Source organism: Onychostoma macrolepis, chromosome 01 (genome assembly GCF_012432095.1).
Source record: "Onychostoma macrolepis isolate SWU-2019 chromosome 01, ASM1243209v1, whole genome shotgun sequence".
Taxonomy (NCBI): domain Eukaryota; kingdom Metazoa; phylum Chordata; class Actinopteri; order Cypriniformes; family Cyprinidae; genus Onychostoma; species Onychostoma macrolepis.
In genome coordinates, this window is record NC_081155.1 from 29,461,740 (window position 1) to 29,486,405 (window position 24,666).

Sequence of the window (24,666 nt, forward strand, 5' to 3'; positions counted from 1 at the left end):
ACAAGTGTTACCGATGTCCTGATAACAATTTCAATAGTCTAATACATGTACAGAACCTTAAATTAAGAAAATAACTTTTTTTATCCATACACTAATTTATCACTTACAAAATTAAATGAAAAAGAATCTTACAAAATGAGCTGATTGGCCTACAACTTCACCAGACAGAATGTATTAAGATTATTCTTTAGTTTAAATAAGAACATATTTGAGAAGAAATTAAGAAAACTGTTTATTTAACAATTATGTATTTAAAAACTAAACTGACATTTCTGAATTTTCAGCAACTCATTCAAGAAATTCTACAAGATTTTGTAGTTCAGGACAGCTTTTGACAAGATCAGGAATAGAAGACAATGTCTGTGAACAGAAGAAAACAGTAAATTTGTTAATATTTCTGTAATACATACAGTATATTAAATAGATTTTTTTTTTTTAAATTGCTCATCTCACCTGTCTTACTCTTTCAATCATATCATCAAGCAGATGTAGTTCTCGCTCCAGTTTACTCTGGTTCATGGCATGGACCCTTTGCTACAGAACCATATTTAATTTAATACAAAATCAAAATAACATCAAAATACTACACCGTGATATTAAATGTACCCAAGTATTTTGTCTTATCACTTACAGTTACAGTCCTTAAAAGGCATGATTTTGACAAAGACTGTGAAGAGTCAGTTGTGAAAAAAAAAACAAAGACCCGCCCCTCCTTAATTACTGTTGCTATGTCCAACAAGCCATGACGCTCTCACGCCTCTCAGTTTAAGCAGCATGTGAACCGATCATCTTTTCATACTTACTAGTTACACAAAATAAACATTAATGAACATCAGAAGGTATTTTATTTCAACCATGGAAAGATGTCAGTACACACCATTTTTTAAGTTTAAGTCCACCTAGTTAATCTACTCTCCTGTCTGATTTGTCAGACAAAATGACAGATTTGGAGTTATGATTGGTCAGATCACCTGTCAATCAAGCTCCTTGCGAAGGGTCAATTGCTACAGGAAAACTGTACCATTATAATAATAATAATAATAATGCAGGTAAGACTTACATGTCGTTTTGCCCTCTCCAAGACCTTGGCACGATTTTCCTCGGTTTCCATTAAATTTGCCTTGAGCTTCTCAACCTAAGAACAGAATGCAGGGGTTAAAGCAAAAAAAAATTCTGAGCCTGAACTTTTTTCTGGGGGCGAGGCGGGGGGTTGGGGTAATGGGGCAGCACATGCAAAGTTATTGATTTCCTTTTTCAAACTGATTTTTTTTTCATGAATATATGGTTGACCTGAAGAATGAAAGCTATGTGTGACCCTGGACCACAAAACCAGTCATAAGGGTCAATTTTTCAAAATTAAGATTTATCTAGCTTCTGAAAGCTGAATAAATAAGCTTTCCATTGATGTATGATTTGTTATGATAGGACAAAATTTGTCCGAGATACAACTATTTGAAAATCTGGAATCTGAGGGTGCAAAAAAATCTAAATATTGAGAAAATCGCCTTTAAAGTTGTCCAAATGAAGTTCTTAGCATATTACTAATCAAAAATTTAATTTTGATATAGGAAATTTACAAAATATCTTCATGGAACATGATCTTTCAATCATTTTGACCCATACAATGTATTTTTGGCTATTGCTACAAATATACCCCAGCGACTTAAGACTGGTTTTGTGCTCCAGGGTCACATATCATACACTTGGAAAATTATGAGCTATATCACTACTTATTGACACTAGGGGTATGACAATACACTTAGCTCACGAGATGAGAGAAAATACAGATACTTGGTTCACTAGAAAGAGACAATATTTTAGTACTATTTTTAAGAAATTTTCAATGACAAAATATGTGTCTCTTAATTACAAAGTAAAAAAAAAATGCAGTTGTATTTAGAAATATATTTTAACTAATCTAGCGCTGTAACTAATGATTATTTTGACAAGTAATCAATCTGATATTTTTAGTAACAAACAGACCCAAGTGAAAACCAGGCTTTAGTATGACTAATTTATATATAAACTAACAATCAGGCAATAATAATTGGCTCAAATTAAATATAAAAACCAAGTAATTACATGGTTTTATTGAACAACACGTTAAAATACATAATGTAATATGCGTAATGTAAAAATCTTGAGTCTATGAAATGTCTAAATGGCAACTGCTTAAAATAGTGAACTCACTAACATTCGATTTTTGTTTTATGATCACAAAACTACGTTTTGGACAATTTGAGAGTTAGGGGGTATACACTTTATTTAATAATATTGTTTCATGCCAGTTACAGAGGAAAAACTGGACAGACTGCCATACCTCTCTGAGCAGTTTGATTTTTTCATCTAATTCTTTGGCACTGGCTGCTGATTGGACACCTGTTCGATTCAGCTCCTCCCTCAAGACCTGAGCCTCCACCTGTGCCTGCTGTTCCAGCCGACGCAAATCAGCAACTTCTCGACGCAACTCCTGTTTCACACAACAGAGAAAAGGCTAGTTAGTTATTATACAACAATAGCATCGACAACCACAGAAATGATCCATCAATGATCCATCAGTCTAAAAATGTATGTCTGTGGGCAGTGATTGCACTGTGAAAGGTTACTTACACTATTCTCTGCTCTGTATTTGTGTGCCGCCTCCAAATTTTCCTCCATCTCACTGCACAGTTTCCTCAAGTTTCTTTCATCCTTAAAAACGACAGACAAATGACTTATGTAATCATATATTTAATCCTCTTATGCTCCAAATCCTTGAGAGCTAAATTAAAGAGTTTTGCCGCTGGAAAACTGATCCTGAAAATTTCTATGAAATATGGCTTATAAACAGTGAGTTGAACATTTACCTGGGCTTTTTGCTGCAGGACCACAGCATCCTTCTCCACCTGAGCCTGCAGTCGGTCTACATTCTGCCTCAGCTCTGAGACCTCCAGTTTGTGCCTCTGAGACTCTTCTTGCAGCGCCTCCTGCAGGCCACATCTGAAACAGCAGGTTGTCAGAAAACATGGAATGTTTCAGGGTAAAAAAAAAAAAAAGGCTGGGGTGAGGCAATAGCATGATGAATTTGTGTGAATACTATACTTTGGTTTTCAGGTAATGTTTTGTTGTTAGAAATATAAAATCATTTTCTGCAACAAAATCTGTGTGACACGACTTTAACAATGATTAATTTAAAACCTAAATTAAATGTTGTATACCAGTAAAAGTGGTTAGGGTAAAAATAATAGCACTATCTTTCTGTGTTACAAGTGTTACAGGTGATTTACATGCATGTGCAAACACTAACGAGAATCTGAATTTTAAATGACAAGCAACATCTAATTGCTGGAGAGTTCTTTTACAGAACAGAAAGACTAAAATTGTTAGAACATAAAATGCAGTAGTAATGAAACTAGATTTGTAGTGAAAAATCTCTCAGCCACAACAAACAGTATAAACACGGTCTAAAGTGTTTTGTTATTCAGTCATATTTTACTACTGAAAAGTGATGTCACTGATCAAGGTGTTAAGCCACAACTAACTGATAGTGAAATTCATTATGCTTGAGCTGTTAAAGATTCATTTCGATATATTAACTTGAAACAAAAAATAAAACTGACCCCCACCGAAAATTTTATTTTTCACTTAAATATGATCCAAAGATTACTTTTGTACATAATGTAAAAAAAATGTGTTAATAAATATGAGGAAAGAAAATCCTAACTGAAACAAAGATAAACATTTAGTACTTTGAAGTTCAGGTATGACCTGTTCAGGTACGATTAAGGAATTTGATGTTTAACTCCGATATGAAACTTGGAATCTATTCGTGTGCCATTTGCAGTTTGTGTGTTGTACTCATTTATACTGTATTAAAAGGAATAGTTCACCAGAAAATTAAAGTTAATTTCATCATTGCTCGTCATGACGTTCCACACCAGTCTGATTGACTTTCTTCTGTGTTCACTGTGCCTTTTTTTTTTGGCATACAATGAAAGTTAAAAAGGCAAACTTTTTTTGTTTTTCTTTTTTTGGTTAACAATGTTCTTCAAAATGTCGTCTTTTGTGTTTTGGAGAAGAAAACGTCATAGAAGTTTCAGAATGACATGAGGATGAGTACATTTAAATTTTTGGTTCAACTATACCTTTAAGTTAAGCAAAAACCAAGTGGACAAACTACAAACAGTTCAGCTAGCTAATTGTATAATACTGTATTTTAATGTGACTTTACATCTACTGATAAACTAATTAATGCATTTTGAATGTTTTATATTTATGTGCATGATAGATATTAAAATGGCATATTAACACATATTTAAGCCATACATGACTGAAAACTCAGTTCAAACCCAGCCATTTCTTCTGTTCCTCTGCAAATGAGCATTACTGAGTACACCTGAGTTTGAGTAACTCACATGGTCTGCTTCAGAGTCTGCTGCTCCGTGTCTTTCTGGATTCTCAATTGGTCTAAGGTGAGCTGAAGATCTGAGATGGTCTCACCAAAATCAGACAACAGCTCCAACATACGGCTCCGTCTTTCCACTGAGTAAACAAGAGAGTATCTTCATAATCATCTAACTATCTATCAATATGGATTAATTATATTATTACACTGACATATGGACACAAACACAGATATAACACACATTCATACATATTTGATATTCAATGGTCTAACAGAGTATTTTGGCTGCACCATTGGTGTAAGACAGGGCTGCATGGTGAATTCACTTTTGTTTATTCTTTTCTTAAATGAATATATAATAATGTTGAAGAAAAATTGTAAAGGTATTCAAATTGAAAGTATCACAGAAGTACAGACCTTGTTATATGCTGATGATATGGCTAATATAGCAAATACAATTGGAGGGTTACAGAAACAGATTGAACAGCTGGAAAAATTTAGTAATCTTTATGGTATGAGAGTAAATTTGAGTAAAATGAAAATTATGGTTTTTAGAGGAGGGGGCTCTCTAAATAAGGATGAAAAATGGTATTTTGCTGGTGAACAGATTGAGGTGGTTAATTGCTACAAATATCTGGGTATGTGGTTTACACAAAAATTGTCATGGTGCTAAAACAACTTTTAGCAAGCCAAGGCAAGAAAGCAATGCTTTCCTTGCTAAGGTTTGTTCGTAAACATAAAATTAGCTGCAATCAACCTTGGTATTTGTTTGATCGCATGGTTGCACCTATACTTTATTACGGATCTGAGATATGGGGTTTTGAACCAGTGGACTGTATTGAAAATGTTCAGGTATCTTTTTGTAAAAAACTCCTGTGGATCAGTACAAGTGTGAGCAATGTAGCTGTCTTCCATCAAACACAGTCAAACCTCTACAAATGATTCAGAACGCGGCGGCACGACTGGTCTTCAAGGAACCCAAAAGAGCCCATGTCACACCTCTATTTATCTCATTGCATTGGCTACCAATCGCAGCTCGCATCAAGTTCAAGACAATGATGCTTGCTTATAGAACCACAGGCTCAGCACCCGCCTACATGCACTCACTATTAAGAATCTACATCCCCTCCAGAAGTCTGAGATCTGCTAGTGAGCGACGCCTCGTGGTACCATCACAAAGAGGCTCAAAATCAATCTCCAGAACATTCTCGTTCACCATTCCTGGCTGGTGGAATGATCTTCCCACCCATATTCGGAGTGCTGGATCCCTGGCAATCTTCAAGCAACAACTGAAAACTCATCTCTTTCGACACTACTTGACTTCACCTTACACATTAAAAAAAAAAAAATAAAAAAAAATTCTCCTTATTTATTCCTTCCCTTGCTAGCTTGTACTTATTTAAACAATGCCTGAGACTTGGTGTTACAAGCACTTCGTTTGTCGGATTGCCTCTTCAAGATTAATCGCTTTATGTATTCCCCAATTGTAAGTCGCTTTGGATAAAAGTGTCTGCAAAATGACTAAATGTAAATGTAAATGTCTTGGGTGGTTTGGGTAGATTTGTATTGTCCACTTCTTATATGAAAAGATGTATTATGTATTGGATAAAACTAGTGTCTATGTCTAATCATTGTTATCCAAGAAAATGTTATAATATGCTTTTTCAATTAGATGAAGTAGGTAGAAAAACATGGGTTACTTGTATTAGAGTTCTGCTGTACTTTTATGGTTTTTCTAGTGCCTGGGAGGCTCAAAGTGTAGGTGATATAAGAACATTTACAGCTATTCTTAACCAACGACTGAAAGAAAAAGCACATGAGGCATGGTATACATCAGTTTTGGAAAATAATAAAGTTAAATATACAGTATATTCACAATGCAAGTCTTCTTTGATACAAGAGAGCTACATTGCGTCTGTGTATAACATGCAGCTGGTACGATCATTGTTCCTTTTTAGATGTTCAAGTCATCATCTTGCTACAGAAACAGGCAGCTGGAGTAACACAACTACAGATTATCTCTGCCATTAGTGTAAGTTAACATCAAATATTTCTGTTATAGAAGATGAGAAGCATTTTTTTGTATGATTGCTCCTTGTATGAGGATTTGTGTAAGAAATACTTTGGTGATCTTGTTCTTGTTGGTGATGTTTGTATTGATGCGTCACGTGATTCGGGGTATGCATGGAGATTGGCACTGTATGTATATCATGGAATGAAAAAAAGATTATCTGCCTTGTCATTATGATTTTGTGGAACTATGGGCCGAGAGGCCATGTATCCCTGGAGTAAATTTGAAACTGAAACATTTGAGATAGAATCTAACATAAGTACTAATATATGAATGTGTTATCATCCTGTAAGGAATGTACCTTCCACTTCTGTGTGTGTAGTTGGTGGTATTCGGGTAAAAGCACTGGTTTCACTGCCAATGCCATCTTGTTGCACCTCCCTCTCCTCTGCAAAACAATACACAACATAAGAGGGCTGCACAGTTATGATGAATACATCTCTATTCAATTTTCCTTCGAAGTAAGTGATCATTAAAAAAAATGAATAAAAGTTTAATATAACTAACATCAAAACAGTTTTGTGTGGAGCTGTATTCCATGTTCTTAAAATGTACACATCCATAGTCCTATAAACTACTTCTAAAGCCCTAAACACACTGCTCGATGTTTGGCTGTCCCAGACGAAAGATTGGCATCGTGAAACAATTGTGCCGATTTCTGTGATCGTGCCTCCTAAACGGTGCTCGTATGTCATACAGCGAGTGAGGTTCAAAGATGGCCGTTGTCACTAGGGTTGGGCTGATAGATGATGCCATCGTCCTTCGCCGATGGCTGATAGGCATCACGATGTTGAGCCGGTATACCCCCCGCAATCCGCTGCATCCCAATACCTTGTTTGGAAAGAAAACGATGTGTACTACAGAACCCCTGAAGGGAATAAATACGAGATGGGAGGAAAATATATATTTCAATGGCCTGCTTTCTCTCGCTGTTATATCGTTGGGTAATTATACTGCATATAAATGGCAGGCATCAGGGAGCCGCTATTATGCCTGGCATTGACACTGCTTTTGAATGCACAATCGCTTTTTAGTTTCACTTTCGTGATTCGCAATCGCACGTACTCTGTTTATACTATGGAGCAGCAGTACTTACCACACATTTTACAAGAATAGATGTTTGATAGATGTTTGTCAGAGGTGCTCAGGATCTGCAAATAATTCGCCATCGTCCTCGGTCATCTCTCCTTACTCTGTTTATGTTGTAAGTGAAATTTTATGTACTATAATGTAACAGGCAACCGTTAGCAATCGTTATTTGCTTTCCGTGTCTTTCTGAATACGGATTCAAGCTTCAAAGCCCCCCCGCACAATGTGACATGCAGTGATTTTATAGGATTGCTAAAATCGTGCAGTGTGTTTTGGGTTTAAGACCTTTCGAAATCACCACTACATTCTCACACACAGGCATTGCTGTGATTATTTATAAGTTTGGCAAGTAACCAGAAACCTTTGACACTACAGGAAAAGATCCTCAATAAATTATGCAGGATTAGAACTGCTTTCCAACAAGACAACACAAGCACCGAACACTAACACACCTGAACCATTAGGAGACTCTGTCTCAGGTTCCTTGGTCTTCATCATGGCCACCATAACAGAATCCACAAAAGAGCTAGAGGGATGTCGATGAGACTGCAATGTCTTCGAGTTCTCTGACTCCTGAGAAATGCAAAACAATGTTATTAATTCAGGAAAAAAGAACCTTGAATAAATATAGCATACACAATAAAACAAAACTATTTAACAATAATTAACAACTACCGTATTGACCCGAATATAAGAATGTTTTTTCCTTGGAAATACATCTGAAAAAACACGTTCATCTTATATTCAGGGTCTAGACTTTGACATGTCAATAATACACCCACAACAATAGGTGGCGCCAAAAACGGATAAAACGAGTGTGCCATGAAATATGTAATGTAATGTGTGATGTCTAAAACAAATGAAAAAGAAAAGCTTACAGCAGCATGATCGTGACTGTCATGTTAGCCTGATGGGACCAAACTTCCTCTGTAAGTGATTTTAAAACATAAGACAGTACCCAGATTTGAAGACTACAATAAGATTTCACGTCTACTGATAATAACATTTTGGTAGGCTACTATGAGTTGGATGGCCTAATTGTTATATAATTCAGATGGGCTACCTGTTATTTCAATGGTATATCAAAATTTTCCAATGTCATTGTTGGTACATTTTACCAGTATTTACCATACTTTCAAAACAAAAATTAGAATTGGAAAAATATGCAATATGAAAATAATTTAAGAATAAATGTGTTTTACAGAGAGAGAAAAAAAAAAAAAAAACAAGATTTGGTTTTCAAAAAGCCTTTTTCCAACAGGTACATCTGGAAAAAGGGGGGTCGTCTTATAATCAAGGTCGTCTTATATTCGGGACAATACGGTAATTCACTATTCTATATCAAGTTTTTCCACTTAACAAAACCTAGAAACAAGTAAACCCAACAACATTAACTTGTAATACCTTAAAAGGTTGATTTAGAAAACTAAACTAACAAAAGTTTCAGATTTTCACAACTTTGTGTAATTGACCAAAGCTTCCACTGTAAGTGCAAACTGCAAACCAGTGTTGTTACTGTTGACTAAAACTATTAAAAATAATTTTATTAAAATAAGGATATAAATATGTATATTTAAAAAAAAAAAAAAAAAGATTAAAATAAAAAATATATATATAAAAAGAACAACTAATATAAATGAGAAAAACAACAATTTTACTTCTAAATTTTAAAACTTAAAATGAAAATTGACGTAAATTATGACAAGTGTAGTAAAGCACAGGGACCTTAGAGGTTAGGGACTCCTTTAAGATGCTCGTGAGACAGCATACTCTGTGGTTTAGAAGCATGACATCATTAGATGCCTGAGCCATCTGCTCTCCTTGTTCCAGCAGCATGCTGCGGGCTTTGTCTCGTGTACTGTCCAGCTCTTCTTGGAGGGACTCTTTCTCATGCCTTAGAGAAGAGATTTCATCAGAAAAGTCTTCCATTCATTCTGATTTGTTCTGACATTTGTTCTAACAAGTAACAGTGAGTAGACAGGAATATTCTGTACCGCAATTGTTCCAGCGCTAGTTTGAGGTCTTCACACTCCAAGTTTCTCTCTCTCAGGCCCTGTAAGTGGCACCGCAGCAATCGCTCACTTTCCTCCATCTGTTCCCGAGCCATTTCATTTTCTGCCTGCAAGAACTGATAGAACAAAACACATTTCTATTATAATGGGAGTAACTGGTATATCTAAAGTACTGTGAATGTTAAGTAATGTTTTGGTGTTAAGTCTAATATCTCATCACCTCACTCATTTCTTTGGCACTGGAAAGTTCAGTCTTCAGATGAGCCAGTTGACCGAGCTGGTGGCGATGAATCTCAGCTTCAGTGTGAAGCTCTTTAATCAGGTTCTCTCTCTGCAACAGCGTGTGCTCATATTCCTCTAGCTGTTTCCTGGAAGTCTCCAGTGCTTCCTCAAGCCTGCCGAAAGCATACATATACACATATATATACATATTTAAAAAAGTTAATTTTGTACATTTATTAATACAACAATAAACAAAAGAAGAGGGATTAAAATGTGAAGATATACCGGTTCGCGCTCTCTGTAGATTGCTGTGCATCACACATTGACTGCTGCAACCTAAAGTAGAAAAATAAAACATATAGAATTGCACCCTATATGTTGCTCCAATGCTATATTTTTTTATTGTTCATACAGTAGGTCAGTGTGGTCCAATGTTGTTAACTGGACTGGCAAAACAGTTCAATATTTTGCTAATCCCACTTTATCATCAGCGTCAATTACTTTGATTGCCAAGAAAGACAAAGACCCCCTTTTATGTAGCAGCTATAGACCCATTTCACTTTTGAACGTGGATTATAAAATTTTAACTAAGATTTTGTCCTTGCGGTTACAGCAAGTGTTACCTCAAATAATTTCAGCTGACCAAACAGCTTTTATGATTGGAAGACCTTCTTTCTATAATACAAGGAAACGTATCAATATTCTCAATATGCCCAATTCAGATGTGCCAGAAGTGGTTTTGGCTCTTGATGCGGAAAAGGCGTTCGACAGAGTGGAATGGAGATATCCATTACAGATAATGGAAAGTTTCGGTTTTGATGATGGGTTCATTTCCTGGGTTAAATTACTGTACGTCTCTCCGCAGGCATCCGTGTTAACTAATGGTGTGTTTTCATCTACCTTTTTGCTTCAGAGGGGCACTAGACAGGGCTGCCCTTTGTCGCCTTTACTTTTTGCCATTGCCATTGAGCCCTTAGCTATCTGGCTTCGTGAGGAGGTAGATTTTAAAGGCATCAAATAGGTAGATAGAGAGTATAAATTATCCTTATATGTTGATGATCTTTTACTTTTTATTTCTGACCCAGTGGTCTCTGTCCCTATTATTTTGAGCATTCTAAAGCAGTTTGGTAAAATTTCAGGCTATAAAATTAACTTTCATAAGAGCGAGTTGTTCCCTGTAAATTCTTTGGCAAATAATCTTACACATTCACTTTTCCCTTTTAGATGGGCAGCCGATGGATTTAAGTATTTGGGAATTTTTGTGACCAAATCTTTAACTGGAATGTATGTCTCCAATTTTGTTCCCTTACTTAAAAATTGTGAACCTGACATGGAACGTTGGGCTAACCTCCCTTTTTCTCTTGCTGGGCGTATAAGCCTAATCAAGATGACTGTTCTTCCTAAGTTTTTGTACTTATTTCAACATATTCCAATTTACCTTAAGAAAAAGTTTTTTATGGATTTGGATAAACGTATCACTTCTTTTTTATGGGGAAATAGGCCAGCTCGAATTAAGAAAACAATTTTGCAGCTCCCTAAAAATAAAGGCGGTCTCACACTCCCAAATCTTTTACACTATTATTGGGCTTGCAATATCCAAAAATTTTTTACATTGGAGGAACAATATAAATTCTGAACTCCCTTGTTGGGTTTACCTAGAACAGCAATATCTATATGCGCAAGACATGGGCTTATACAATGTAAGATTCTACATAGGGTTTACTATACTAATGCTAGACTTGCTAAAATATACCCCTCTGTCAGCGATGCATGTAATAGGTGCAAGCAATCACCAGCAGATCTCATTCACATGTTGTGGGAATGCCCTAAATTATTTGATTATTGGACTAAAATATTTAAAACTTTGAAAGATGCCTTCAACATAGATATTGATACAGACCCACTTTTGGCCATTTTTGGGTTGGAAGTAGATGTTAACCTTTCAGTAATGGTCCAAAAGGCTTTAGCCTTTACTACTTTACTAGCAAGACGTCTCATTCTTTTAAAGTGGAAGCACGTCTCACCCCCTTCCTTTGATACATGGCTAAAAGAAGTGTTTACTTGTATTAAATTGGAAAAAATTAGACTGTCACTCACTGGTTCTTTAAAGACCTTTGACAAAGTGTGGTGCCCCTTTTTAGATTATCTGCTGGCTAACTGTCTTGATACTTAAGCTGAGCATTAATATATAAACATACAATTTTTATTCATGCTTCTTTAATTTATTTCATTTGTAATTTTTTTTTATTTGTACCTGTTTTTTTGTTTTGTTTTGTTGTTGATGTTTTTTGTTTTTTCTCCCTGTGGGAAGTTATAGGTTGTTGAGGGAGGGAAATGTTTAGTGGGGTAGTATCAGTAATACCATGGAAGGACAATTGTATAAAATTAAATGTTGTAATTTGAGTTGATATTCCATGCATAAAATCTAATAAAGAAATTTGAAATAAAATATTTTGCTAAATATCTTTTCGTATGCCCTGCAGAGAGAAAAAAAACGAATGACACTGGTTTATAGCAATACAGGGTAAGTAAATTTCATGTTTGGGTGAACTATCCCTTTTAATCACTATCAATTTTAGAAGGTTTCCATATAGTTGTCAACATTTAGAAAATTGTGTAATATTAAAAGTTAAGGTCCTCCTTCTGTGGTTTTATAGTTTAACAAGTTCACACAGGCCTGTGGGGAATTTCACACGATTTTATAATATATATATATATTTTTTTTTTTTTTTTTTTTTTTTTTTTTCCTGTCACAACCATCATTGTAAAATTAATTTATCATCTTTCATTTCTTTAATTTTTAAACTGACCTGCTGTAAATGATTGATAGCCTAGATAAATAAATTAGATTATGTTATGATGGAAATGAGCAATTAGTTGTTATAAAAATACAAGCAGAGGTTATTTGTTAAAATTGGCCTATATATATATATATATATATATATATATATATTATATATATATACACACACACGTTCTTATGACAAAGTGTAAAGTAGAGGTGTCCTGAATTCAACACTTTTTTACGTTTATTGAAAATAGGAAAGTAAAATTCTGGAAGGGGACAAAATTCCAAATTTCCAAGAATCTAATATTTTAGCCATTTTTTTTTAGCAATTAAAAACGACGAACAGTAGGCTAATTAGGCTAAGGAAACACAATAAAAAGTTACATTTATTTTAAACTATTCTTTAAACTAGATTATTTCCACACCCTCCCCACCAACAACAACAACAAAAAAAAATAATAAAATAAATCAATTGTGGTATGGAATAGAAAAATGCCTCAAATTAAAGAATCGCACATGCATTTAATGGGGCATGATGCTGATGGGACTGCAGGCATGCAGCCTGCTGCATCATCTACAACAGCCCACCTTTCACACGACTGCATGCATGCATGCATTTGATCTTTAATTCATCCAGTGATAGTCGCATCTCAAGCAAAATGAAAAAGCGAAGCTTCATTTCAAGAACTGATAAAAACAATTACCTGACAATAGTACATCTTCCCTCATGGGATTTTTAACAAAAAGTGCCTCTCAACAACTATTAACATTAATATTGTGGTCAATAAAACAAGACACATTTGAATTATAATTTATGAGTTGCGTGTACTTTTAACCAAAAGTGCCTCAACTAGGGCTGGGCGATATGAGCAAAAAAATCTCTGTATTTTTTTGGCTGATTTGCAGTATACAGTATATATCTCGGTATTCTGTATTTGGATAAATAAACAAATAAAGTGAATGCAACCATGTAGACATATATTATGTGCAAAAAAAGGCATAAAATCACATTACATTCTAACACAAATTACATTCTAACATTGCAATCTAAAAACAAAAATAATGATTTTAAAGCAGAAGTTAAATTTATTAAACTAAAAATGAAAATATAAAAAAATTAAATTAAAAAAAAAACGCAGACTAGGTTGCGTAAAAAGGCTATTTTGATTACCCCATTACAGTCACTTAGTGCTATCATACAAATACACTTACTTGTAGGTTTGAAATTCTACATGTCACATTTATTGTCCAGCTACTAATATTTCAGCAAAATGTATATTTTAGTCAGTTATTTCGCTCCCATTTCATTGAGCTCCGTCTGTTTGGCGCGCATGCGCGTGGCGGCGCTCGTTCAAAGTCTGTGAAGTTTAGCGGAGAATCGTGCACTTCTGACAGCAAAATGGAAATATTTCCATGGCTTTCTAGCAATTATAGATGGAGAATATACCTGTAAAATGTAAGTTATGCATTTAGGAAAACAGCACTTCTCAAACACATTAAACAGCGCGTCTGTCAGCGGCACACGCAGCCTTTCTGTCAGAGCATCGCGAGCCGCTTTAAACCGAAACTATAAACTATAGGCTACTATATCTTTTTTTAAAGTTTTTTTAAAGCCCTACATTTAAAGCTTGTTACATGTTTAGAACAAATTGGATTATGCACTTTCTCCGCAGCAGTTCAGTCGGTGTTCTCCCTAGATATTTTTTGAGATGCGCTCGTATCAAACTACTGTATGTCGATATTAACGGTATTGCTTCATACTGTATCGCTCATAAAAAATATAGATATATCGTACAAACTCGATATACCGCCCAGCCCTACTCTCAACATTTATTAACATTAATATTGTGGTCAATAAAACAAAACACATTTGAATTATAATTTATGAGTGGTAATTTCCCAGTCTCATTCATAAAATGTTTTTTTTTTTTTAAACAAATGCAAAATGGTGAAAATAGAAGTCATCACATTAATGGTAAGTATTGTTCAATTTACTGTACTGCATTTTAATCTTTCTCTACACTAGAGCAGTGGTTGTCTACAATTTAAACTCAAGGACCCAAAATGTCCACAACAATAAATATTCCAAGGCCCTATGACAGTTTTTTGTGATTTACTGGATAAGGATTAAAGATAAGGATTTAAAAATGTTTTGCTTACAATTTCTATGAAATAAATTATTTTAGAATGTGGCACAGCTAGAAAAAAAGTATATTCATTATAAAAATGGCCATAGAGTTATAAGATTTTATGAATTTACATGACTTAAATGACTCTAGAGCAGGGGTGCAAAACGAGCTCTGCAGAGTTTAGCTTCAACTCTAATTACCTTATACAGCAAATCAAGTCTTTCAGGGACCCGTTCTTCATACGTGAATTACTCAGTTAGCTGGATTTTATTATTGGAAGGAAGGAATTAAATATATATATATATATATAACACACATTACATACAGTTTAACAGAGCCGTGCATTAATTTGAAAGGTGAACTTTTATGCGTGTGCCCGATGAATCCTAGGAGTCCACTTCTCAAATCTCAAAATGCTTTTATGATGCACAATTAATTTAAACAGTCAGTTCTGTCTTAAGACAGATCTTATGGATTAAAAAACTTTAATTAATGCCGTCATGTATAACAAATCTGCTTCAAAATTAAATGAATTGCTAATTACAAATCTTGACACTGAAAAATGCTAAGCCTGTACATATACTAATGCTGAAAAATAATTGGGCATCATTAAAAAAAATAAACAAAACATGTCGTCATTACATTGCTATCTTTCTGCTAACTAATCACTGCTTTTCTGATCATAGTTTCGAGTATCGATATATTTGAAAACTACATTGAATGTGTGTGGAAGCAGGGTTGGAACCCAGAAACTGAATTTTATACCCTGCTCTAGGATCACAGTTTTAAATTTAGGCTCTTTCATACAGTACATCCAGGTTTTTCAAGACAGTGGGAACTCTGGATCTTCAATGGATCTTGATGAGGGAATAACGATGAGAAATAGCTTTGGTCACACTTTATTTTGGAGACCTGTTCTCACTGTTACCTAACTATTAAATAACCACTTACTTATTACTACTAATCTATTAACTATGGCTTTTTGGTTGTTAAAGGTTAGGTTTGGGTTAGGATTAAGGAATATAAGATATGATCAGGCAGAATAAGGCATTAATATATGCTTTATTATAAGTACTAATAAATAGCCAATACAACTAGGTAATCGTGATAATTAGTCCCTAAACTGAAATGTTACCATATCTTCATTTTTAGTTGTTTTTGATTATGTTAATGCTTGTTTTGGTTTATTTTAAATCATTTACATTTTTCTGGAGGCACTGGCACCCTGGTAGAGAACCACTGTTAGATACTCGTGCTAGAGGTCTTCACGGGTCCACTTGGATCCGAAAACCCGAGACCCGAGCGGGTTCGGGTCCAAAACTTCTACAAGAGCCTCGGACACGGGTCGGGTTCGGTATTAGCAGCCTCGGGTCTCGGGTAATTAAAATAAATGTGCTTTTGCCAAATGGACCCGATTAGACCCGAATTCTTTTAAACTTTCCCGGATGCGTAGCATACTTGTGCGTTCATGTTAAGTTCATTTTTGAGAAACGCACGTAAAAAAGGAACATACGTTTGTAACCTCATAAATCCATCTTATAGATATGAGATTCATCAGGAAATCCACTCACTTCATTACGCTGCGTGTCAATGCAAGGCTTTTCTTTTTTGTGTGCAGAAGCCCTTCACTGGAGATGAGGTAAATAACATTGTAGACAAAACTAGCAAATCCATGATTTATAAACCTATCGATTTAATTTTTATAAAACTATCTTGAGTTTGAAAGCCAAACTCAGAAATAACATGCCATCCATCAGGCAGGCAAAAATATAAAGTAATAGGCTAATAAGTAAATAAACTGAATGAAAGTAATGGAGCAGCTGCCAAATCAGTCAGCAGGACCCCGGGATTTTTCCGGACCAATGCGGGGCTGCAGGCTGTGCACACATCAATGACGTTTACGTTTGGGTCCAGTCGGGTTAGAAAATAAATGCAGTCGGGTCGGACTCGGGTCTGTCTCGGGTCGAGTTTATCTTTTAAAAAAAATAAAATTATTTATGCACGTCGGGTTCGGGTAAGAAGTGATATGGATTTTAGGACCCGACAAGACCTATAACTCGTGCAAATAAACAGAACAGAAATTATTCTATGTCAAAACTCTAAATTGGTGTATCCCCAAATTAATGGATGTAATTCAGTTATCCAAAAATTAATATGAAATTAATTGATTTACAAAAAGCTAATTCCACAAGTGGATTTCTGCATACTTGCTGGTCTCAGAGACGAGGGCCTGTTCTAGGAAGGCGTAAGAGGCCAATGTAGATGTGACAGTGGCTGAGAGCTCAGTGGTCCTCCTCTGCAGCTGAAAGCGCTCCTCTTCTGCCTGATTCAGCTGCTCCCTCAGCACTGACATCTCTGAACAAACACACACAGCAGAATCAAGTAAAAGCTCTCCTTTGACTACACAGGGAATAAGTCAATTCAAAGTAAATCACTGTCACACCTGAAGTCATAATGGTCTGCTGCATGTTCAAGTCGGAAATCTGTTGACTGGCATCTTGCAAGCTTGATCTCATGTGCTCTAGCTCATTTTCCATCTGGGGATTAATGGAAACAGCGATTAAAAAGGCAGACTGCATCTAAAGTAAATGCATGAAATAAAGGGATTAAAGGAGTCACATCATAGATTGTCCCGTCTCTTTTTTAAGTGAAATAGTTTAATGGGTGATGAAGATACACTTCTTTCACAGCTTTAGACAGGCAACAAAAAATAAATAAATAAATAATAATAATAATAATAGATTTTCTGCAAACCCAATCCAAGGCATTTAAATATTTGGTTTAAAATTCAATTGAAATGATTTCTGAAAATGCCACTTAAAGGGATAGATCAGCCTACTTAGAAAATTACCCCATGATTTATTCACCCCCAAGCTATCCTAGGTGTATATGACTTTCTTCTTTCAGACGAATATAATCAGTTATTTTTTAAAATGTCCTGGCTCTTCCAAGCTTTATAATGGCAGTTGATAATGATATTCAACAGTGCAATAGACGTCCAATAAGGTGCATCCATCATAAAAAATAAAAAAAATAAAAAATATGAAAAGTGACAAACACGGAAGCACAGAGAGAACAAAACACCAGTCACGAATTAAAAATACAAAACAAGGGTTTGTAAAGTAAAATGTCAGAGGATTTTGATTTAATCCACGAGGAGACAAAGGAGGAACAAAGGAAACAAAGGAAACTTTGCTTCCTTTACTTAAGTAAACAAAACTTGGTTCTCGCAAGTCTGGCATATTCTCACAGGAGCTTATGCTACGCCTTCGTCCTACGGCATCTGCTGGAACGCCACTCCCTCTTGTATATAACTCTGATTGTATTCATCTGAAAGAAGAAAGTCATACACACCTAGGATGGCTTGAGGGTGAGTAAATCAAGGGATAATTTTCAACTGCAACGTCTTAAAGTGCAGTTGCAGACACACAATATGATTCTACTGCAGTATGATTTTACTGCACCTTTCCATGCCGGCATCTACTCTTATTATTTTATTGTCTTTTTGGCATTGTGCTGAAATCATTACCACATAACCAGTGAACCAGATATTGATCAAACTGTCTTTACAAACAGATCTAATTCACTTCAGTGATGAAAGACATGACAGTGTGGGCAGTCAATCCAACAGAAAAACAAACTGGACTTATGCGCTGTAAGGCAGCACAACATCAGTCTCTTAATATTGCAAATTACCATAAGCATTTGGTCAGAAATAAGACTTTAATTCACCAATCTTTTTAGTTTAGTTCAGTTTACTAATTGTCTTTTGGTACGTGTGCACACAAATGACATGAGACAAGCAAGCAGCTGTCATGCCAGTTTGAAGTGAAAAATCAGCAACTATAAAAGTGCAGTCTTGTTAGCAAAATTCACAATTTTCACATGCAAAAACAACAGATTTTCTCACAGATCACCACACACTATGTGTCACTTTCAGTCCAGGTATCTTTCTCTTGGCCAAAGTGACGAATCAGCGTGGGGCAATCTTTTGCCCTGACATGAAATTCAGATAGCATGTCCTATTCCTATTAAAATCTGTTTTTTGCCAACAATGGTAAATGTGACCGCACTTTGACATGCAATATCTGGTCGAAATGGGACTGATTTTAAAATAAAAAAATAACATAACTGGATCCGTTTCTCACAAATTCTGTCTGTTCTTCAGACAGAATTTGTAAGCTATTATATGGCTTCAGAAGAATTTTTTCTTACTGTTTTTTGGGTTCCTTTAGGGTTTGAAAGACATTGAACTGAGAATTAATAAATAATGAGAGAATTTAATTTAAGTGGTAAGTTTCTAACCAGGTCTCTCTCTTCCACGGCTCTGTCTCTCATTTCCAGATGCTGCTTGCTGCTCTCCACAGCGGTTGTAGTCCTCTGATGGAGCTGGTGAAGCACTGGGTTTATCCTCTGAATCAGCTCTTGAGCCTTTCTCAGCTTCCCATTGAGGAAAGGGGGCACACTGTTATTTTGCTCCATAAAGACTGAGTTAGCAAAATTTAGCACGCTATTTTCATTTCAATATCTAAACACACTGCACACTGATGGTTTTAAATGTGAAGTCTTACCTCCGCTAACAAGCTCATGTGATCTTCGTGCTTCCTTCTCAAATGGTCATTTGCTGCACAGATGGACTCCATGTATGACTTGTTCAGTTCAACCTTGAAGAGATCACACAACTCACTCAGAATACAAGGACGTTACACACACAGTCAAGCAAGCCTTTACTTTCAAAGTATCTTTGGTCACTATTAAGCTAGTGGGAAAATTATATTTTCATATAAATTGAGGTAGGGATGCAAGCAATATGAGCAGACCAGTGATGGGTAAGCCAGTTTGAGGGCTGACATCAGTTCCTGTTGAGACCCAACAGTGTGCTCTAGTTCTGCCACCTGAGCAGCATGATAGTCCCTCAACTGTTGCGATACATTGAAGGCCTGCACGCAAAGACAAATGAACAGGATAAGAGGCAAAGATTAAGAGGATATTAATTAAAAAATCTTGTTCATAAGCTTTAGCAAAACCAATAAAAATGTCTTCTAACCGCTTCCTTCTCCTCTAGAGCCTTGTCCATGCGATATCTCATATCTTTCATCTTCTGCTCCATCCTCTGGAGCGTTTCCTTGTGCCTCCCATAAAGAGACTTCATCTGACTGACCTACGTAACACAGACTTTTTATGAGATGTGATTTCTTGAGAAATATCTTCTATGAAGCTTATGAAATACATTGGAAATTAAGTAGTGACTTACCTGTCTAGATAAAGTTTCCTGATCAACATTAACAGTATTTCCAATCTGTTTCATCTTGAAGATGACATCCTCTGTGCTAGACTTAAAAGAATCCTATAGAAGAATAATAACATTGTAAAACTGAAAAATGCAAGTGTAACTTTAAAAAACTTTAAAAACTTATAGGGCGTCTCTTACCATCCCAATCCTCATTGCTTTAATGCTGTTATATAAACTGTGAAGAACCTCCTGATCATGCTCAAGACTCCGAATTCTCTCCAGGGCAGTGCCATACAAATCTTTATATGTCCCATTCTGGGAAATAAAGACAAGATAAAGAAAATCAATACCAGACATATTCAGTTTTTCTTCCAACAAGGCATCTGTGGAGCTGGGTTGTCACCTGTCTGAGCTCAGTGTGGTCTGTCTGGATGAGTTTCTCTCGGAGATCTGATGGAGAAGTGTTTTTGCTCGAATTATGAGCCCGTGCAGAAGTGAGCTGCTGGGAAAGAACCTCCACCATGATGAGCGTAGAAGTCAGTCTCTGCTCCAACTCTGATCTAGACAGATTCTCCATATTTCCAGGCATCAGGCTTCAAAGAGGGAATCATACAGAAACAATGTAGATCACATCAACAGAGAGACAACAATTCATGCTTATCTTACTTACTTCCATAGCAGGGAGTCAGTTGAAGTGCTGGCATCAGAAACATCAACCTCTTTTAAAATTTCTACCGCTGCTGAAGTATTAACGCTCCGCTCCATCAGCTGAACCGGGGTGCTCCAGACACAAGCGCTACGCATCACTACTGGAGAAGTGCCCACTAAAGCACTGTGGTGATTCACTGGTGCTGGAGTAGGAACAACCATCCTCCCTGACGCAACCATCAACAATTCAGCCATCTGTCTGAGCTGTTCCTGTAGAGGCCCGTTACCCAAAAATGAAGGGGCATTTAACAACTTCTGATTGTCTGCAGAAGCCATTTTAGGTTCCACATCCTTTGTCTTGGGTGGGCCTTGAGGAACAGGTGTATAGCTAAAAGCATTAGCCAGGGATGTGGAGTTCAACAGTGGAGGAGGCATTGGGCTCTCCGGGAGCTCAGGCCACAAATGGCTCATTGGGTTCTCAGCTGTGTGGTCATGTAAAACACTCCTGCTTAGGGAGGGCGTCTTTGGAGTGCAGGAACCTGTTAGAGCAATAGCACTAGGAAGATCCTGATTAACAAAAACAGCTTCACCAGATCTATCACAGAACCGCATAACTTCAATCTCTGGGTGGATCTCCTCGTCCTTTAAACACAGTGTCTTATCTTTGAGAATGCTGGTTTCCAAGCCAAAATTTTCAATAAAGGCAACTTGAGAACAAAGGTTTTCCTCAAAATATGAAACTGCCTCTTTCCTTTCCGGCAGAAACTGCTGATCACAGTATCCCTCCACATCCTTTCTAGTCATGACAGAAGAGTCATCCTTGGTCACCTTGTATGTCTCATCACTGTTGCTTAATGATACAACATCTGAACTTTCCGTATTATTTTTACCATTCAATACTGACAAATGTTGGTTTGACTCCTGGTTAACAACTGTCTTTGATGCTTCTGTTTCACAGCACGATTCATACATTTTCTCTGGATTGTTTCCAAGAGGTGATATTAAACTACCAACTGTATTTCCAGGCTTTTCCAAAAGACTTGCTGAGAAAAGCTGTGACTTGGAACAGACCTCATTTTCAGTAGTCAATATATTTAGGACCAGTGGCTTTTCCTTAGCATGGCAGTAAATATGGTCAACATGCTTCCTTCCTGGTGTCAAATCAGCAAAGCTTTGGCCATCATTTTCAATGGTGTCATTTAAACAAGACGGACTTTGTTCCTCGACAAGATTGTCCATAAGCACAGACATTTTTGACAAGTTGGATAGATCATCAATTTCTATTTCAACTCCAGAACAACACAAGCCTTTAAAAGTGATTTCTCCTTCTTCGCTAGATACACCATGACATCCTTCAGAGAGATCAGCTTGATCCTGATTGTTTAGGTTCACTGTATTTTTAGGGGTACACTGAATACCTACAATGCGTGCAACATTTATCTGAGAGGCATCATCTGCATCAACAGTACTGATGGTGCTACCATCTTCACACAAAGACTTCCAATTACAGTAAGAATGACCCAAAGGTTGACTGCTTACTGATACAGCCTCTGTGCTCACTTTAGAAATGGGAGTATTTTTACATTGTGAGTGATTTCCTAATGCTAGATCCTTTATGAGAACGGATTCATCAGAGATGGCGGAGTTATCGGAAACCTGAACCTCTCCACCTAGGCACATGAGGGATTTGAATGTGACATTTCCCAGCTCATAGGTGGAAACTTCTTCCTCCTGACACAAAATAGATGAAGCATCTAGACCAGTAGATCTGCTCCTATAATAGTATGGATGATCAATATGCTCTTCAGTGGTCTGATTATCTTCTGTGCAATCAGGTTCAATGGTTTCATTTGGGTCACTCTGAAGTGGGTCATTATCCTCCAGTGCCAGACGCCTGATGAGAGCAGACTCTTCTAACATTAAAGATTCATCCTCAACTACGACTTCTCCTTCAAGACACACAAAGGATTTGAATATGACATCTTGATGTTCATCAGTGGCATCCACAGCTTTCCCATCACTATGGATGTCTGTTGTGATAGTTAAGCTTGATGGCTTTTCACCAGGGACAACTTCATGCTGGTGGAAAACAAAATATCTCAGCTGAGGTCAAAGTAACAGCAAAATTCCTTATATTTTTTCCATATGAACTTGAAATCACAGAAAGTTAAAAAGACAAAGTGATCTGAAAGCACTGAAGGAATGTCTTCATACCTTTGTTTTAGGGTCCCTCTCATGCATCGACACATGCTTAAGCATTAGAGTTGGACTGTCCTGCAAATTCAGCAGTTCATTCTGTACATCTCTGAAAGGAACTCTATCTGATCTGGGCTGAAAAAGGCATAAACCTCTATGATTAGAGCTCAAACTGTCAGAAAGTAGGAACACCACAGATATTTTTTTTTTCTAGTTATAATACGCATGGATGTGGAGTACTTACGTTTGACAATCCATGGACAGATGACATGTTTTTAGATTAATATCTGCAATCACACACAAGAGTTAATGGAGGTGATTTTAAATACATTTGATTTACTGCAATATTATGCAGCTTTAACTGGTACACTTTTCAAAAAGCATAAAAATTAAGTAACATTTCATAATTTTACATCACAAATAAATCAGCATCTTTCGACTGTAATGTTGCTTTCATTTCCAAAAAGATTTTGATAAATATATAAATAGGCTTTATATTAAGTACATAACACTAACCACAATAATAAATAGGTGTTGAAGAAAAGTTAGATATTTGTTAATAATAGGAGAAAGGAAAATGCTGCCTGCATTCAAATACATTACTTTACAGTTAATTGTAAAATGATATATCCATCTCTCACACATCTGCTTACAGACTGTTGAGATCAGGTCCACTTCTCCACAGAAAGTAAAGGTTTAAGTAATTTTGCTGCTTGATATCTTCAAAAATATATAATAACAGTAAAACGTCACTGCTTGCATCCTCTCAAGAAATGTCAACTTTGTTGGCGTCTCAACGTCCAGCCAGCTCTCTGTCTTCACAACATTTTAAACATCACAGACACATAGCAAAGGTTGCTTAAATACTGTTTAGACTGGCAGGCAACGTGATAAGTTCTAAAATAGTCTTTATTTAAGGAGATTAATAAAGTAAACTGGACAACGGCATCGCCAAACCCAAAACATTATTAATGATTTCGTTTATATTAAAGCGTGTTCCTTCTTTAATTCTTACCTTTGCGTCTCATAAGAGCTTTTCTGAACGTTACTGTTTATTTTAATCCGTACTTGAGTACTGTAAAAACAAGCGATATCGACTTAACCGCCACTAGCACTTTCAAAATACAACGCACAATCACCTGATTGGATAAAACCACCGCGTAACATACGGAAACACATTGCTTCTTCTTCTCTGGTTTATTGGTGATTTGCATTTCATGTACACAGCGCCACCTAGTGAACTGTTGTGAAATTTTTTTATTTATTTGTATTTTTTATTTTTACGGAAGCCCATTTACATCACAGAATTATTATTTACAAGACGCAGGCTGCGTTCTGTAAACTGCCACCTGCACCGATCAGTATTAACCCTCGAAGACACAAATATAGAAAAAAAATTTTTTTTTAAATTTATATTGTACTTAGAAAATCTGATGACCTGAATAAAAACTCTGGAATTTACTGTGTTTAGCTCTGTTCATAACCATGTTCAGTTACGATAGTCCCAAAGGCAGTCCTCCAAGTAAGAAGAGGTGGACATTTCACTTGCTGCAAAGCGTGTTGGTGTGTTTTTACTATCCTACAGTGTCTGCAGCGACATTTAAAGACATTTAAGATTTGTGAATAATCAAAAACAGTATGTTTCTATTCATTCATGTAATATGCAAGGTTCACAGGCATATTCTGCCACCTAAAATTATAACATTGACACAACAAGCTCAAAATATATTATCAAGTTATCAACACATTCAGTGGTACCTTAATATACTGTATATATTTAGTTGAATATTGATTTATCCAGTCCGGTAAAACAAGAAGATGTACTTCAAGGCATGTTCACAGTCAGATAATGTGAGTTCATGACCAGGTGAAAAGGCCTTTTTACAAAACCATC

The 24,666-nt window shown here is 36.1% G+C and overlaps 1 protein-coding gene across 1 annotated transcript; it reads right to left on the reverse strand.

Moving 5' to 3' along the window:
• Nucleotides 1–61: 61 nt before the first annotated feature.
• On the reverse strand, nucleotides 62–23,940 carry spag5 (sperm associated antigen 5). Its single transcript, XM_058784421.1, has 26 exons — nucleotides 23,788–23,940; nucleotides 23,017–23,059; nucleotides 22,791–22,907; nucleotides 20,599–22,655; nucleotides 20,332–20,521; nucleotides 20,127–20,243; nucleotides 19,950–20,042; nucleotides 19,743–19,856; nucleotides 19,516–19,635; nucleotides 19,267–19,359; nucleotides 19,001–19,135; nucleotides 17,139–17,232; nucleotides 16,903–17,050; nucleotides 10,064–10,114; nucleotides 9,777–9,951; nucleotides 9,539–9,672; nucleotides 9,270–9,438; nucleotides 7,997–8,117; nucleotides 6,757–6,843; nucleotides 4,395–4,521; nucleotides 2,847–2,979; nucleotides 2,611–2,691; nucleotides 2,321–2,470; nucleotides 1,061–1,135; nucleotides 454–534; nucleotides 62–360 (listed from the first exon to the last, which is right to left on the reverse strand). The coding sequence occupies exons 2-26, from the start codon at nucleotides 23,041–23,043 to the stop codon at nucleotides 289–291; spliced, it is 4,761 nt and encodes a 1,586-aa protein (XP_058640404.1). The 5' UTR covers nucleotides 23,044–23,059; nucleotides 23,788–23,940; the 3' UTR covers nucleotides 62–288.
• Between the last annotated feature and the right edge of the window lie 726 nt (nucleotides 23,941–24,666).